General features: G+C 50.4%; 1 protein-coding gene across 1 annotated transcript in view; it reads right to left on the bottom strand.

The window, feature by feature from the left end:
* Positions 1-15,244, bottom strand: part of galnt16 (UDP-N-acetyl-alpha-D-galactosamine:polypeptide N-acetylgalactosaminyltransferase 16) — a 162,540-nt gene extending 147,296 nt beyond the window's left edge. The window contains exon 1 of the mRNA XM_038790248.1: positions 15,182-15,244. Coding sequence (XP_038646176.1) covers positions 15,182-15,244 — 63 coding nt within the window. The remainder of the gene's footprint in view (positions 1-15,181) is intronic.
* Between the last annotated feature and the right edge of the window lie 1,260 nt (positions 15,245-16,504).

Genomic DNA, 16,504 nt, shown 5'->3' with positions numbered 1-16,504 from the left:
TAAGTTGAGGCAGGGAAGATTGACAATAATCATACTGACAGGTGGAGCAAGCTTGAAGGATGATTTGGTATACTGTTCCTATCTCTTGTATGTTTCTATGCTCTCTACCCACTCTTCCTGCAACTACACCACGTTGAAATCAAGATTCATGACTGTCTTCTCTTCCACAGACAGCAGTTCATCCAATGACTTAAAAATCACTCTGTCCACCTCGAATGCATTGTAACTGCTGGGTGTACCATCCACTGAATGCATAACGAAGATTATGATGAAGAGTCCGCAAACTGATATATTCAGAATTGAGGAAAAACCAGAATGATGAGTTCAGGGCAGGAGCAGTTTCACTAGTATTGGTTTGATATCAGGATGATACCAGGGCTAAATGGTTATATTTTGAGAACAGGTTTTGCAGACCATGGACGGGATTCTCCCCTACCCGGCGTGACGGAGGGTCCCGGCGTAGGGGAGTGGCGCCAACCACTCAGGGGTCGGGTCTCCCCAAAGGTGGGGAATTCTCCCCACCTTTGGGGGCCAGCCCCGTGCCGGAGCGGTTGGCACAAGAAGACTGGCACAAAAAACCGGCGCCCCCGGCAGCGGGGCTGGCCGAAAGGCTTTCGCCGGTCGGCGCATGCGCGATGTGGGGTTCTCTTCCGCTTCCGCCATGGCGAAGGCCGTGGCGGCCGCGGAGGAGAAATAGTGCACCCAGGGCACTGGCCCAGAGTCTGAGCGGGGGCCCCCGATCACGGGCCAGGCCACCGTGGGGGCACCCCCTGGGGTGTGAACGCCCCCCGCTCCCCCCAGGACCTGCTCGCGCCGCTGATACCGCCGTTCCAGAGGTGGTTCAAACCTCGACAGCGGGAGAGGCCTCCCAGCGGCGGGACTTCGGCCCATCCGGGCCAGAGAATCACCGCAGGGGCCTCTCTGATCGGAGTGGCGAGATTCCCGCCACCGCCACTTCCCGGGTGGCGGAGAATTTCTGCCACGGCGGGGGCGGGATTTTCAGCGGCCCCACACGATTCTCGACCTGCTGGGTGTCGGAGAATTTCGCCCCAGGTTTGTATTCTCTTGAATAGAGAAGATTATGGCATGATCTACTTGAGGTGTTAAAGATGATAAAAGGGGTTGATAGAGTCGAGAGAAATCATTTCTTCTGGTACTGGAGTTCAGAACTTAACATTAAAGTTAGGCTGTTCACGGGTGATGTTAGGAATAATAATAATAATATTTATTTGTATCACAAGTAGGCTTACTGCAGTGAAGTTACTGTGAAAACCGCCTAGTCGCCAAATTCCGGCACCTGTTCGGGTACACAGAGGGAGAATTCGGAATGTCCAATTCACCTAACAGCACGTCTTTCGGAACTTGTGGGAGGAAACCGGAGCACCCGGAGGAAACCCACGCAGACACGGGGAGAACGTGCAGACTCCACACTGACAGTGATCCAAGCCGAGAATCGAATCCAGGTCCCTTGCACTGTGAAGCAACAGTGCTGTTACTGAGGGAGATAGAAAATGGGTGACCAAAAGACAGAACAACAGTAGGAACGCAGTGCAGGTGTCCCCTGCGGTCATCTCCCTGCAAAACAGATACACCACTTTGGATACTGTTGAGGGAGATGGCTCATCAGGGGAAAGCAGCAGCAGCCAGGTTCATGGCACCATGGCTGGCTCTGCTGCACAGGAGGGCAGGAAAAATGGCAGGGCTATAATGATAGGGGACTTAATCGTAAGGGGAATAGGCAGGCAGGTCTGCGGACGCAATCGAGGCTCCAGGATGGTATGTTGCCTCCCTGGTGCAAGGGTCAAGGATGTCTCGGAGCGGCTGCAGGACATTCTGGGGGGGGGGGGGGGGGGGGGAACAGCCAGCTGTTGTGGTGCACATAGGCACCAACAATATAGGTAAAAAAAACGGGATGAGGTCCTACAAGCTGAATTCGGGGAGTTAGGAGTTAAGCTAAAAAGTAGGACCTGAAAGGTAGTAATCTCAGGATTGCTACCAGTGCCTCGAGCTAGTCAGAGTAGGAATATCAGGATAGATAGATGAATGCGTGGCTCGCGAGATGGTGCAAGAGGGAGGGATTCAAATTCCTGGGGCATTGGAATCGGTTCTGGGGGAGGTGGGACCAGTACAAACCGGACGGTCTGCACGTGGGCAGGACTGGAACCAATGTCCTGGGGTGGGTGGGGTGGATGTGTTTGCTAGTGCTGTTGGGGAGGGTTTAAACTAATGTGGCAGGGGACTGAGAACCGATTCAGGAAGTCGGAGGGAAGGAAAACGGGGCAAGAAACAAAAAATAGTAAGGGGGAAAGTGTAAGGCAGAGAAGCCATAGTCAAAAATCAAAAAAGGCCGCAATACAGGGTACAATGACTGAGGAGAGTGTGATACGGGACGAGGCCAATGCAGGATTGAGGGTGTTGTACCTAAATGCACGCAGTATACGGAACAAGGTAAATGAGCTTGTTGCGCACATTGAAATTGACCGGTACGTTGTTGTGGGCATCACAGAGACGTGGCTGCAAGGGGATCAGGGCTGGGATCTAAATATCCAAAGGTAAATATCCAATCGAAAGGACAAGCAGATGGGCAAAGGGGGCGTGGGTTGCATTGTTAGTAAGGAATTAAGTTAAATCGATAGCAAGGGACGATATAGGAACAGAAGGCATAGAATCTGTGTGGGTAGAGTTGAGGAATCGCAAAGGTAAAAAGACCCTGATGGGAGTTATGTACAGGCCCCCAGCAGGAGTCAGGATGTGGGGCAGAAAATAAATCAGGAGATAGAAAGGCATGCAAAAAAGGCAATATTGCAATAATCATGGGGGACTTCAATATGCAGGTGGACTGGGAAAATCAGGTTTTCATAGAATTTACAGTACAGAAGGAGGCCATTCGGCCCATCGAGTCTGCACCGGCTCTTGGAAAGAGCACCCTACCCAAGGTCCACACCTCCACCATATCCCCATAAGCCAGTAACCCCACCCAACACTAAGGGCAATTTTGGATACTATGGGCAATTTATCATGGCCAATCCACCTAACCTGCACATCTTTGGACTGTGGGAGGAAACCGGAGCACCCGGAGGAAACACACACACACGGGGAGAATGTGCAGACTCCGCACAGACAGTGACCTAAGCCAGGAATTGAACCTGGGACCCTGGAGCTGTGAAGCAATTGTGCTATCCACAATGCTACCGTGCTGCCCAGTAGGTTGGTTGTGGATCCCAAGAAAGGGAATTTGTGAAATGTCTAAGAGATGTTTTTTTGGAGCAGCTTGTGACAGAGCCTATGAGTGAACAGGCAATTCTGGATTTGGTGATGTGTAATGACGCAGACTTAATTAGGGAACTTAGGTGCAGGAAGCCTTAGGGAACAGAGATCACAATATGATAGAATTTACTCTGCAGTTTGAGAGGGGAAAGCTGCAATCCGATGTAACGGTATTACAATTAAATAAGGGTAACTACAAAGACATGAGGGAGGAGCTGGTCAGAGTTGATTGGAGAAGGAGCCGAGCAGGGAAGACAGTGGAACAGCAATGGCAGGAGTTTTTGGGGGTTATTAGGGAGGCACAGCAAAAATTCATCCCAATGAGGAGGAAACATGCTAAGAGGAGGACAAGACATCCATGCTGACGTGGGATGTCAAGGACAGCATAAAGGCTAAAGAAAAAGCATACAAAGTGGCGAGGATTAGTGGGAAACCAGAGGATTGGGAAGCCTTGAAAAGCAAGCAGAGGACAACTAAAAAAGCAATAAGGGGGAGAAGATGAAGTACGAGTGCAAGCTAGCTAGTAATATAAAGGAAGATAGGAAGAGATTTTTTTCAATATACAAAAGGTAAGATAGAGGCAAAAATAGACATTGGACGACTGAAAAATGTGGCTGGAGCAGTAATAATAGGAAACAAAGAAATGGCAGAGGAACTGAATGGTTACTTTGCATCAGTCTTCACGGTGGAAGACACCAGTGAGATGCCAGAGCTCCATGAGAACCAGGGGGCAGAGGTGAGTGCAGTGACCATTACTAAGGAGAAGGTTCTGGGGAAACTGAAAGGTCTGAAGGTGGATAAGTCACCTGGGCCGAATGGACTAAACCCCAGGGTCCTAAGAGATAGCTGAGGAAATTGTGGAGGCATTAGTGATGATCTTTCAGGAATCACTGGAGGCAGGAAGGGTCCCAGAGGACTGGAAGGTGGCTAATGTAACACCACTGTTTAAGAAGGGAGGGAGGTAGAAGGTGGGAAATTATAGGCCGGTTAGCCTGACTTTGGTTATTGGTAAGATTTTAGAGTCTGTTATTAAAGATGAGATCGCGAAGCACTTGGAAATACATGGTAAAATAGGACTGAGTCAGCACGACTTTGTCAAAGGGAGGTCATGTCTGACAAATCTGTTAGAGTTCTTTGAGGAGGTAACAAGCAAGTTAGACAGAGGAGAATCAGTGGCCGTGATTTATTTAGATTTCCAGAAGGTCTTTGACAAGATGCCGCACAACAGACTGTTAAATAAGTTAAGAGCTCATGATGTTCAGGGTAAGATCCAGGCATGGATAGAGGATTGGCTGACTGGCAGAAGGCAGAGTGTGGGGATAAAGGGGTCTTTTTCAGGATGGCAGCCGGTGGCTAGTGATTTGCCTCAGGGGTCTCTGCTGGGACCACAACTTTTTACAATATACATTAATGATCTGGAAGAAGGTACTGAAGGCACTGTTGCTATGTTTGCAGATTATTCAAAGATCTGTAGAGGGACAGGTAGTATGGAGGAAGAAGGCGGGCTACAAGCTAGGAGAGTGGGAAATGAAGTGGAAAATGAAATACAATGTGGAAAAGTGTGAGGTCATGCACTTTGGAAGGAGGAATTTAGGCATAGACTATTTTCTAAATGGGGAAATGCTTCGGAAAGCAGAAGCACAAAGGGACTTGGGAGTCCCTTGTTCACGATTCTCTTAAGGTTAATGTGCAGGTTCAGCCAGCAGTTAAGAAGGTAAATGCAATGTTAGCATTCATGTCAAAAGGGCTAGAATACAAGACCAGGGATGTACTTCTGAGGCTGTATACGGCTCGGGCAGACTCTATTTGGAGTATTGTGAGCAGTTTTGGGCCCTATCTAAGGAAGGATGTGCTGACCTTGGAAAGGGTCCACAGGAGGTTCATAAGAATGATCCCTTGAATGAAGAACTTGTCGTATGAGGAACATTTGAGGACTCTGGGTTTGTACTCGTTGGAGTTTAGAAGGATTAGAGGGGATCTTATTGAAACTTACAGGATACTGCGAGGCCTGGATAGAGTGGGCGTGGAGAGGCTGTTTCCACTTGTAGGAAAAACTAGAACCAGAGGACACAATCTCAGACTAAAGGGGTGATCCTTTAAAACAGAGATGAGGAGGAATTTCTTCAGCCAGAGGGTGGTGAATCTGTGGAACTCTTTGCCACAGAAGGCTGAGAAGGTCAATTCACTGAGTGTCTTTAAGACAGATAGATAGGTTCTTGATTAATAAGGGGATCAGGGGTTATGGGGAGAAGGCAGGAGAATGGGGATGAGAAAATATCAGCCACAATTGAATGGTGGAGCAGACTTGATGGGCCAAGAGGCCTAATTCTGCTCCTATGTCTTATGGTCTTACCCACTGTGCTACCGTGCTGAAAGCCAGCGAGTCAATTGAAAATCTTAAAACGTGAGATTGGTTAATTTTTGTTGGGTAAGGGTATTCAGGGTTGCAGATCTAAAACAGGTAAATGAAGTTAAGATACAGGTCAGCTGTGATCTGAGTGAATGGTGGCAGATCAGGCTCAAGGCACTGTTAGCCCGTCTTATGGTTGAGAAGAGAAAGATTTAATATAGTTGTGCGGTGAAGTTCCATTTAAAGGAGTACCGTGGGAATGCTACAGATTACAGAACTGTCTCCTTTGGCAAAGACATTCGTTTGTTTTTTTGACTGTCCTCCAGAGACAGGATGTACAAAAACCAAGTATCATTTCACAATTGGGAGACTTCAGAAATAACTTGTGTGAATTGATTGATCTGTGCCCATAAAAACGATAAAAGCCACTACTGATTGTCCTGCATCTTCTCAGAGCTGGCATTTCAATTTCCTCTTCAATCAGATCCACAACTACTACAACAACAACTTGCACTGATGCCACGCAGTTAATGCCGCGAAACACCCCGAAGTGTTTCACGGGAACATTTATGAGACAACATTTCACACCAAGCCACAAAAGGAAATTTTAGGACACGGTCCAAGAGGCCTGGTTTAAATCAGTGTCTTAAAGGGGAAGAGAAAGGTTTAGGGAAGGGATTACGTAGGGGGGAGATTCTCCCAATTCTGGCGGGTTTTTCAGGTAGTTTCCCGTCGGTTCTGCCGGCTAGTTCCCCACCCCTGTTCAATGACACGATGGGCTGGAATCTCCGTTTCAGCGGCTAAGTGCCGGTGCCAGCAGAACATGTGTGGTCTTTTAAGCCCGAAAAATCGGCGTGCAACCTTCACCGATTCCGGCACCGGTGAGGGGCTAGCAGTGGCGCCGACTGAAACCCCCGCTGCCCGCGCCTAAAACAGCTGGAGAATGGCCGGGTCCCTGGCCGTGCATGGGCATGGCTGACGACCTGCACCGGTCGCACCGTAGAACATGCAGCCGGCTGTGCGTGACCCCAACTCGCCAACCGCAATCCCACAGCCCACTCTCGGCCACCCCCCGCCAGACCCACAGCCCATGCAGAGGTCCCCCCCCCCCCACCCCGGCCAGCGGCACAGATCCCGGCCGAGTGTGGCGGCGCTGGACACAGTCCGCGGCCATCACGCCGGGTTCCCGCATGTTTGGGACCACACATGCCCCACGCTATCGGGAACTTGGGCCATCGGGGACGAAGCATCGCGGGTGAGCTGGCTGATGATGCGCCAACACCAGTGAAATTGCGCGTGTCACGATGACGCAGTTTGGAAGGAGCGGAGCATGGCGGATCGGCGTCAAACTGACGCCGGCCCCAATTTCAGCCCAAAAATCCATTCTCCGCCCAATCGCCGAACAAGATTTCGGCGTCGGGCCACAGAGAATCCAGCCCTTAGTCACTTTGTTGAGTCCTGGGGAGTTTCTCACCAGTTTAGTCCACACTTTGGACTGGATTTTCCCACGCCACCCGCTGCAACAACGCCACAGGCGAGACTCCAACAATGGAAAAATCCATTGACCTCGAGTGGGATTGTCCGGTCGCCGGGCGAATACGGCCGGAGAATCCAGCCCTTAGAATGTTTTTCAGCACTGGCAGGATGAACACAGAGATCGGGCCGCCATTTTGAAAGGGTGCCCCGATCTCGAAGTGAGCTTGTGGCTCCCCTACACCCCCACCCATGGGCAATGTCACCCTCACACACATAGACACTACCCCACACCCCCCAAGTGAGGACACCGCACAATGGGGTTCCCCCTCTTCAGGTTCCCCCAAGTCCACTTACAGCACCCCCTCCCTTCCAGGACCACGACCCATTACCCCTCCAACCTCCCAGAAGCCCCTACTTACCTGCCCTGCACTCCCCCAACCTTCAAGCTCCCACTCCACCCTCATTTCATAGGCATGGCCCCCCCTCACACCCTGGCCCTTGGTAGTGCCACGCAGGCACTCAGGCACACTTACACTGCCACCCTGGCACACAGACAGTGCTCCTGGCATCTTGGCAATGCAGTGGCAGTGGGAGTATTAGGGCCAGGAAGCCAGCCTGCACTTACCCTGACCACCTAGGGGTCTCCAATGGCCCAGGAGAGTCCCTGGGTGCCGTTCCCCCTGGTCCCATATGTGTCGATTGATCGGCGACCCGCTGCAACCTCCCTGGGGAGGCCGGTGAATTGATGGAGGCCTGTGGATCCCACGCAGGTAGGTCATATATAGGTTTACGGCCTACATCCGTGAGCATCATTCGGTCCTGCCCATTTGGGGCGAAGTTCCAACTCCATTGTCTCGCGGGACTCTGGTGAATCTTGCGAGGAGCGGAGCCTGTCCCTGCAGGCCTCTCCCTGTATTCTCCAGCCATGTTGTTCTCTCACTCGAGCGCAATTCGGCCAGAGAATCACACCAAAAACATATAAAATAGAAGCAGGAGGAGGCCATTTGGTCCTTCAAGCCTGCTTCGCCATTCATTATGATCATGGTTGATCATCAAGTTCAATACCCTGATCCCGGATTCCTAGTCAACTACCTAGACTCCGAAAAGAACACCTCGGAGGCGAGCTCCGAGGATGCAACTGTTATAGTTGCATCACAGCTGTCATCCCCACCCTCCGCCAGCGCAGATACACATCTCGGTGGGAAAGGTTAGTGGTCAGGCTTCTGGGGCACAATCTGGTCAGCACCACACTGCTGATGCTGCATATCAGGTGGAGGCAGGAACCCCCAGGCGAGACAGCAGTCGGAGGTCTGCTGGATCCAGGACTCAGCTAGGTCCCAACCTGATGTTGAGCCCCTGGAACAGAGTTACCCGGAGCTGATGGAGACGTTAGGGAACGGCCGGGACATTCAGAAGGAGATGTCAGCATTGCTTCAGCAGATCCATCGCTGCTTGGAGGAGTCCCAGAGTCTACGGGTGCAGGAGATGGCGCCGACAACGAGTGGCACTGAGACCAACACTGCTGGGGTGGCGCCCGCAGTGGAAAGTCTGGTGCACAACGTCGGCACCGTTAGTGAGGGTGTCCATGGCGTCGCGCAGTTGATGATGGCCATGGCTGAGGGTCTCGGCAAAATGTCCAACTCGCTGGGGGATGTCGCCCAGGACCAGGCTGACCTTGATGAGGTTCTGTGGGACATGTCCCACTCACAGATGGGAGTGGCCGAGGCACGGCGGAGGTTTTCCAGTCACAGGTGGGCATTGCCAAGGTCCTGCAGAGCATGGCCCAGTCACTGAGGAGCATCGCCAAGGGCGTCAACACCATGGTGCAGACACTGGGGAACCACCAGGGCTGGCAGAGTCAGATGAGGCAGGGACAACTAGGGCTCGAACCATCTGCCCCTCCGTCCCAAAGTGAACTCCAAGGCCTTATGGGTACCGAGCGGGAAGAGGGGGTGCTGGGTGCCAACACGGACCCGTCCCATGGAATGGCAATGGTGGCCACCAGCTCCCCTAAGTTCTACCCCTCTGATGAAGCCCCGTCTCGCAGCCAGCACACGGAACAGGGTGGCACGGCTGTGCATGTGCCGCCGACAAGTGAGCCGGGGCCCTCCGTCCCCAGAGCCCCCAGAGGACGCCCACCAGGGGCATCAAAGGCCACGGGATAAGATAAGCAGCTGGCCGCCTCCACCTCTATTGTGCATCCTGGGGGAAACACCGAGATGTGGTGGTGGAGCAACGAGGGCCAAGCACATTGAGGATCTGGGGGAGGGGGATTGGGGAAAGAAGCGGATGATTGGGGTTGGGGGGGGCAGTACCACCGGGAGTGGGGTATTGTACAGCACATTAAACTCCTTTTTTCACAACCTATATGATGCCTCTGTCACTTTCTTCCGAAACCCTTGGGCCATCTCTCCAGGCATTTCCCCCTCCCCGTGGCACCCACCCACCCTCCGGGTGTGGACATGTCCCCGGAGCTGTGTCCCATCCCCTGGGTGTTCGGATGTTGGCTGCTGCAGTGTTCAAGCACAGTGTCCAGGCATCAAGGTGCGATTGGGATGCGAGGCAATGACTCCCACATGCTACATGGCCCGCCTACCCACGGAAATACACTGGGGTTGTGTGAAGTGCTCACTGAATCACAATTGCCAATTCCCTATTCGCAATAGCCTACAGACGCATGGCTAGAGTCCCCGGCAGTGCGGTTTATAGTGGTCGGTGGGGCAGACGGGCAGGGTCAAGGATTGCCCCCGGAATGGATACACACGGTCCAGGGGTTGACGTGGTAGTGCCGCAAGCGTTCGCCCTTCAGTTGCCCACCCAGCTCCTCACCCCGAACTCCCATGGCAGCTCACCCCTGTGTAGGGTCCCTCACACCCAGCCGAGGGTCCCAAACCCCCTGTTGGGCCCTGGGGCGGCAAGCCCAGCACCCCCGGGCTCTTTGCCTGTGAGCAAAGATGGCTACTCACCTCCTCGGCTCCCCGCAGATGCCCTTCCAGCAGGTTCCCGTTTTTCAAAAGGAGTACTAATCGGCGCAGCGTGACCACTTGCTGGGGAGGCCGCTGAATGATGGGGGGCCATTGGATATGGGGTGGCTCTCATTAATTGTGTTGAAATGGGGCTTAGTGGTGATAATTGGTTTCTCACCACACAACGGCGAGATTCCAATTTCACACACGATGCGGGCCGGTTGCATCGCGAACTGTTTGGCGTCCGGCGCGAATATCGTTTTTGGCCTCTCCTGCTATTCACCAGCCTTGTTCCGCTTGAGCAACAGCGCAACGAGGCTGGAAGATTGCGCCCAAGGAGGGGCAAGTCTGTGGAAGAATTTTAAAACAGATAATTTTAAAATTGAGGTGTTGCTTGGAAAGGAGCAGGATTGTGGGAGTGATGGAACCATCAATTCTACGGTCACGTGCTTGTAGGATTAGAGTAGCGGTTTTAATATACTTACAACAGAGCCAGCCTGTTAGCCGTTGAACTTTTGGTGAACTGGCTGGCTGACTCCAGGGGGAGGAGTTCTGGGCGGAGCTAAGGGGGGAGCCCAGTACAAACTCTCAAGTACTTCCAGAGCTACTCCCCCTGGTGGTCAGGTAGTGCAACTGCACTTACAATATTGATACATATATATACTTGGAAAAGAGTGACATTGGTAACTTATAATACCGTGTGAATCTCATTCACCACAGGGAGTCCGAGATGGGACATGGGCAGTAGATACAGGGATCAATAAAACAATTGGTTGTTTCTAAGGGAACCTTGTCAATGTTTTATTGAAAGAGCTGCTGAGATTTCATCAGCACAGAATGTAATTTAAAGCTGGTTGTAATGATTGTATGGACAGAAGCCAATGAAATAAAACTCCCGTCTTCTTGTGAAACATAAAAAATAGGAGCAGGAGCAGGCCATTCGAACCTACGAGCCTGCTCCACCATTCATTATTTAAAAAAAATAAATTTAGAGTACCCAATTCATTTTTTCGAATAAAGGGGCAATCCACCTATCCTGCACATCTTTGGGTTGTGGGGGCGAAACCCACGTAAACACGGGGAGAATGTGCAAACTCCACACGGACAGTGACCCAGAGCCGAGATCGACACTGGGACCTCAGCGCTGTGAGGCAGCAATGGTAACCACTGCGCTACTGTCCACCATTCATTATGATCATGGTTGATCCTCTAAGTCAATAGCCTAATCTCGCTTTCCCCCAATACCTTTAATCCCCTTTGTGCTAAGTGCTATATCTGACTGCTTCTTGAAAACAATGTTTTGGCTTAAACTACTTCCTGTGGTAACAAATTCCACAGGCTCCCCACTCGCTTGATGAAGATATTTCTCCTCATCTCTGCCCTAAATAGTCCACCCCATATCCTCAGACTGTGCCCCTGATTCTGGACACACCCACCATCGAGAACATCCTTCCTGCATCTACGCAATCTCATCCTGTCAGAATTTTCTAGGTTTCTGTGAGCTCCCCCCTCAGCCCCTTAGGGGCTGGTTTAGCTCACTCAGCTAAATCGCTGGCTTTTAAAGCAGACCAAGCAGGCTAGCAGCACGGTTCGATTCCCGTACCAGCCTCCCCGGACAGGCGCCGGAATGTGGCAACTAGGGGCTTTTCACAGTAACTTCATTGAAGCCTACTCATGACAATAAGCGATTTTCATTTTCATTTCATTTCTTCTGAACTCTAGCAAATACAATCCTAACCGATTCAATCTCTCCTTATATGTCAGTCCCACCATCCCAGGAATCAGTCTGGTAAACTTCGCTGCACTCCCTCTAGAGCAAGAACATACTTCCCCAGTAAGGAGATCAAAACTGTTCACAATATTCCAGGTGTGGCCTCACCAAGGATCTGTAAAATTGCAGCAACACATCCCTGCTCCTGTAACTCACAGTAACTTTGATGCAGTGTTAATGTAAGCCTACTTGTGACAATAATAAAGATTATTATATTATTGGATTGGATTGGATTGGTCTATTGTCACGTGTACTGAGGTACAGTGAAAAGTATTTTTCTGCAAGCAGCTCAACAGATCATTCAGTACATGGAAGAAAAGGGAATTGAACAAAATTCAAGAAAATACATGAGAATACATAATAGGGCAACACAAGATATACAATGTAACTACATAAGCATTGGCATTGGATGAAGCATACAGGGTGTAGTGTTAATGAGGTCAGTCAATAAGAGGGTCATTTAGGAGTCTGGTGACAGTGGGGAAGAAGCTGTTTTTGAGTCTGTTCATGCGTGTTCTCAGACTTCTGTATCTCCTGCTCGATGGAAGAAGTTGGAAAAGTGAGTAAGCCGGGTGGGAGGGATCCTTGATTATGCTGCCCGCTTTCCCCAGGCAGAGGGAGGTGTAGATGGTGTCAATGGATGGGAGGCAGGTTCGTGTGATGGACTGGGCAGTATTCACGACTCTCTGAAGTTCCTTGCGGTCCGGAGCCAACCAGTTCCCATACCAGGCTGTGATGCAGCCCGATAGGATGCTTTCTATGGTGCAGCTGTAAAAGTTGGTACGGGTTAATGTGGACATGCCGAATTTCCTTAGTTTCCTGAGGAAGTATAGGCGCTGTTGTGCTTTCTTGGTGATAGCGTCGACGTGAGTGGACCAGGACAGATTTTTGGTGATGTGCACCCCGAGGAATTTGAAACTGCGAACCATCTCCACCTCAGCCCCGTTGATGCTGACAGGGGTGTGTACAGTACTTTGCTTACTGAAGTCGATGACCAGCTCTTTAGTTTTGCTGGCATTAAGGGAGAGATTGTTGTCGTTACACCACTCCACTAGGTTCTCTATCTCCCTCCTGTATTCGGACTCGTCGTTATTCGAGATCCGGCCCACTATGGTCGTATCGTCAGCAAACTTGTAGATGGAGTTGGAACCAAGTTTTGCCACGCAGTCGTGTGTGTACAGGGAGTAGAGTAGGGGGCTAAGTACGCAGCCTTGTGGGGCACCAGTATTGAGGACTATTGTGGAGGAGGTATTGGTGTTCATTCTTACTGACTGTGGTCTGTTGGTCAGAAAGTCAAGGATCCAGTTGCAGAGTGGAGAGCCAAGTCCTAGGTTTTGGAGCTTTGATATGAGCTTGGCTGGGATTATGGTGCTGAAGGCGGAGCTGTAGTCAATAAATAGGAGTCTGATGTAGGAGTCCTTGTTTTCGAGATGCTCTAGGGATGAGTGTAGGGCCAGGGAAATGGCGTCTGATGTGGACCGGTTGCGATGGTATGCGAATTGAAGTGGGTCAAGGTGTTCCGGGAGTATGGAGATGATGCGCTTCATGATCAGCCTCTCAAAGCACTTCATTACAACTGACGTCAGGGTCACCGGGAGGTAATCATTGAGGCATGTTGCCTGGTTCTTCTTTGGTACTGGTATGATGGTTGTCTTCTTGAAGCAGGTGGGGTCCTCGGAGTGGAGTAGGGATAGGTTAAAGATGTCTGTGAGTACCTCTGCCAGCTGGTATGCGCAGGCTCTGAGTGCACGACCAGGGATCCCGTATTATACTCAAACTCTCTTGCAATGAAGGTTTCTTTACCACCTTCTGTACCATATGCTTACCTTCAGTGTTAGGGACACTGGTCTTTGACCACTTTTTTTTATGGGGAGGAGAGAAGAGGGGGTGAGGGTGAGAGTTCATCTGCTGAGTACCTTTGGAACAAAATGGTGAGTGGGCATTTGCTCCTAATTTGGGATGCATATTAAAGTGGATCCACTTTCCTAATCACTGGGGTGGGAGCCTATTCTTTCAGGCAGCTCAGAGCCTAACCTTCCCTTAAAGTTGGATCAGTTGGATTTTAACGACAATTGGCAGCTTTCATCGTGACTTTCCGTTGCTGGAATGCAGATTATCAGTGTGGTCAGGATGGCCAAGGCATTAGCCCAATTATGGCCACTTGCACATCCCCAATTTTAATTTCACCTCCATTGACGGCCGTTCCTTCAGCTGCTTAGGCTCTAAACTCTGGAAATTCCTCCCCAAATTTTAATCCTCCTTAAAACTCTCCTCTTCGACCAAGCCTTTTTGGCCACCTGTCCAAATATCTCCTCACGTGGCTCAGTATCAAATGTTATTTGATAACACTCCTGTGGAACACCTTGGGATGCTTACAAGGTTCAAGGTGCTTTTAATGAGTTCTGTCAAAATTATGAGGGGAAATGATAGAGTGGACAGGATAAAATTGTTTACCTTGGTAGAGAATTCTAGAACATGGGGACATAGATTCAAGATAAGTGGCAGAAGGTGAAGAGGGGAATTGAGGAAGAACGTTTTTACGCAGAGGTCTCCCTCTGGAATTCACTGCCCGAGTTGGTGGTGGAGGCAGAGACCCTAAACTCTTTAAAAGTACCTCGATCTTCACCTGAAGTGCTATAAACTACAGGGCTGTGGATCAGGTGCAGGAAAGTGGGGTTAGAAAGGGCACCTGGGTGTCCTTGGGCTGGCATGGGCAAGATGTGTCAAATGGTTTCCTTCTGTGCTGTAACCTTTCTATGGTTCTATGATAATTCTACCATTTATTATTGATGGGATTTGAACTCATGACCACAATAATCAAAAGGTTAAATATATACACCCAGTGTAGAACAGCCTCCAGCACTACATTGGAGTATCAAATCAGATTACGCACTGGCCCTTGAAATCATCCCAACTTCTCTTTATCCCTGTGAAATTTCTCCATCTGTCTCTAATAAAGAAATGCTTTGCTTTATTCCAAGGTGACGGAAGAACTTCAGTCACAGCCAAATGGAAAAATAAATCTGTCCATAAATCATCACGGTGGGATTCACCTTCCTTCCCTCATGGGCAATGTCATTTTGGAAGCATTTGTTTCTTGAACAAAAACACATGAAACCAATCAGACTGCGGTTTAATCATTTAAGGTTCCTTTCCGGATTAACAGACTCTTCCAGAATCCCACATTTCTTTGGGCTGTTTCCATCACCCCCTGTTTTATTGGTCCTGGTGTTACATGCTGTCATGTTTAAAATTAAAAACATGAGTACACACAAACAAACAATCTAATAACTCCTCTCAGAACAGCCATACATTGGTAAACGGATTGTGATCAGCCAACGGAAAACATACAGCTGTGGTTGAAAACTGAATTCCTCCCTCTTCTCTCCTGAAGAGACTGGACCTGATCCACATATGCTGGCAGTTCTCTAGTACCTTGTCTCAAGAGCCATACAGAGTCATAGTAGATTATTACATCATCCATATGAGTAATCACAGCCAAGACCATCCCTGCACCTAACGAGGTGGAGGCGGTTGCACTGTGGTATTGTCACTGAACTAGTAATCACGAGACCTAGGGTAATGCTCTGGGGACCCAGGTTCAAATCCCAGCAGAGCAAAGGGTGGAATTTACATTCAATAAAAATCTGGAATTAAAAGTTTAATGATGAGTGTCATAAAAACCTATCTGGTTCACTAATGAAATCTGCCACCCTGACCTGGTCTGGCCTACATGTGACTCCAGACCCACAGCAATGTGGTTGACTCTTAAATGACCTCTGAAATAGCCGAGCAAGCCACTCAGTTCAAGGGCAATTAGGGATGGGCAATAAATGCTGGCCTTGCCAGCCAAATCCCCATCCCATGAGAAATCAAAATTTCACAAGGTGTCAACTCCAGGGCTTAAGCACAAAACCAAGGTTGACACGGCAGTTCAGTACTGGAGGAGTGTTGCACTGCAGGCAGGTATCTGAGACTAGTGTTGACGGCAACGCAGAATTCATAGACCTTCACAACAGCAAAACAGACGCCACACCAGGACCTATTCTGCGAGTGTTGAGGGGCTAGCACCAGCACCACATGGAATACAATCGATTCTAATGAGGAGATGGTCCACTGGCTGTGCTCCATGGCTGTGAGCATGCAGGACCCTGGTTGAGACCAGAGTGGGCCTCTGGGATTGGCAGTGCCAGGTGGCGGGGGAGCCTAAGGGGATAGTTCCCTCGTACCCTCGCCCCGTGGAGTAGCCTGGGGGCCATCAGGCACCCAGAGGGAGTAGGAGGTGTTGGGGCCCATGTCAGTGACTCCCACAGGGGAGATGCTGGAACACTGCAGCACCACGGAGTCCTCCCCTCCTGTCCCTGGTGCATCAGGTGGGCAGCGGGCAGAACAGGATGGCACCACGTGACTTGAGACACCCGAGCAGCAGCCGGGGCCATCCAGACCCAATCACCGCAGAAGGCACCTGCCAAAGGGGACCCAGGTCGTCTGGGGAACCACATTAGAGCACATAAGGCCAGGAATTTAGACACGAGTGAAGTTGGCACAGGTGCAGGGCACAGTTTAGTTATAGGGCTAGGGCACAAATTTGTATATATTCGTTGACATTAAACACCCCCCCCCCCCCCCCCCCCCCCCGGCGACTGGTCCACACCACCGTTACCCCAGGGATTC

Source organism: Scyliorhinus canicula, chromosome 2, assembly GCF_902713615.1.
Source record: "Scyliorhinus canicula chromosome 2, sScyCan1.1, whole genome shotgun sequence".
NCBI classification, from domain to species: Eukaryota; Metazoa; Chordata; class Chondrichthyes; order Carcharhiniformes; family Scyliorhinidae; genus Scyliorhinus; species Scyliorhinus canicula.
Note: the sequence above shows the minus strand (reverse complement) of the source record. Positions and strands in the feature narration are given on the sequence as shown.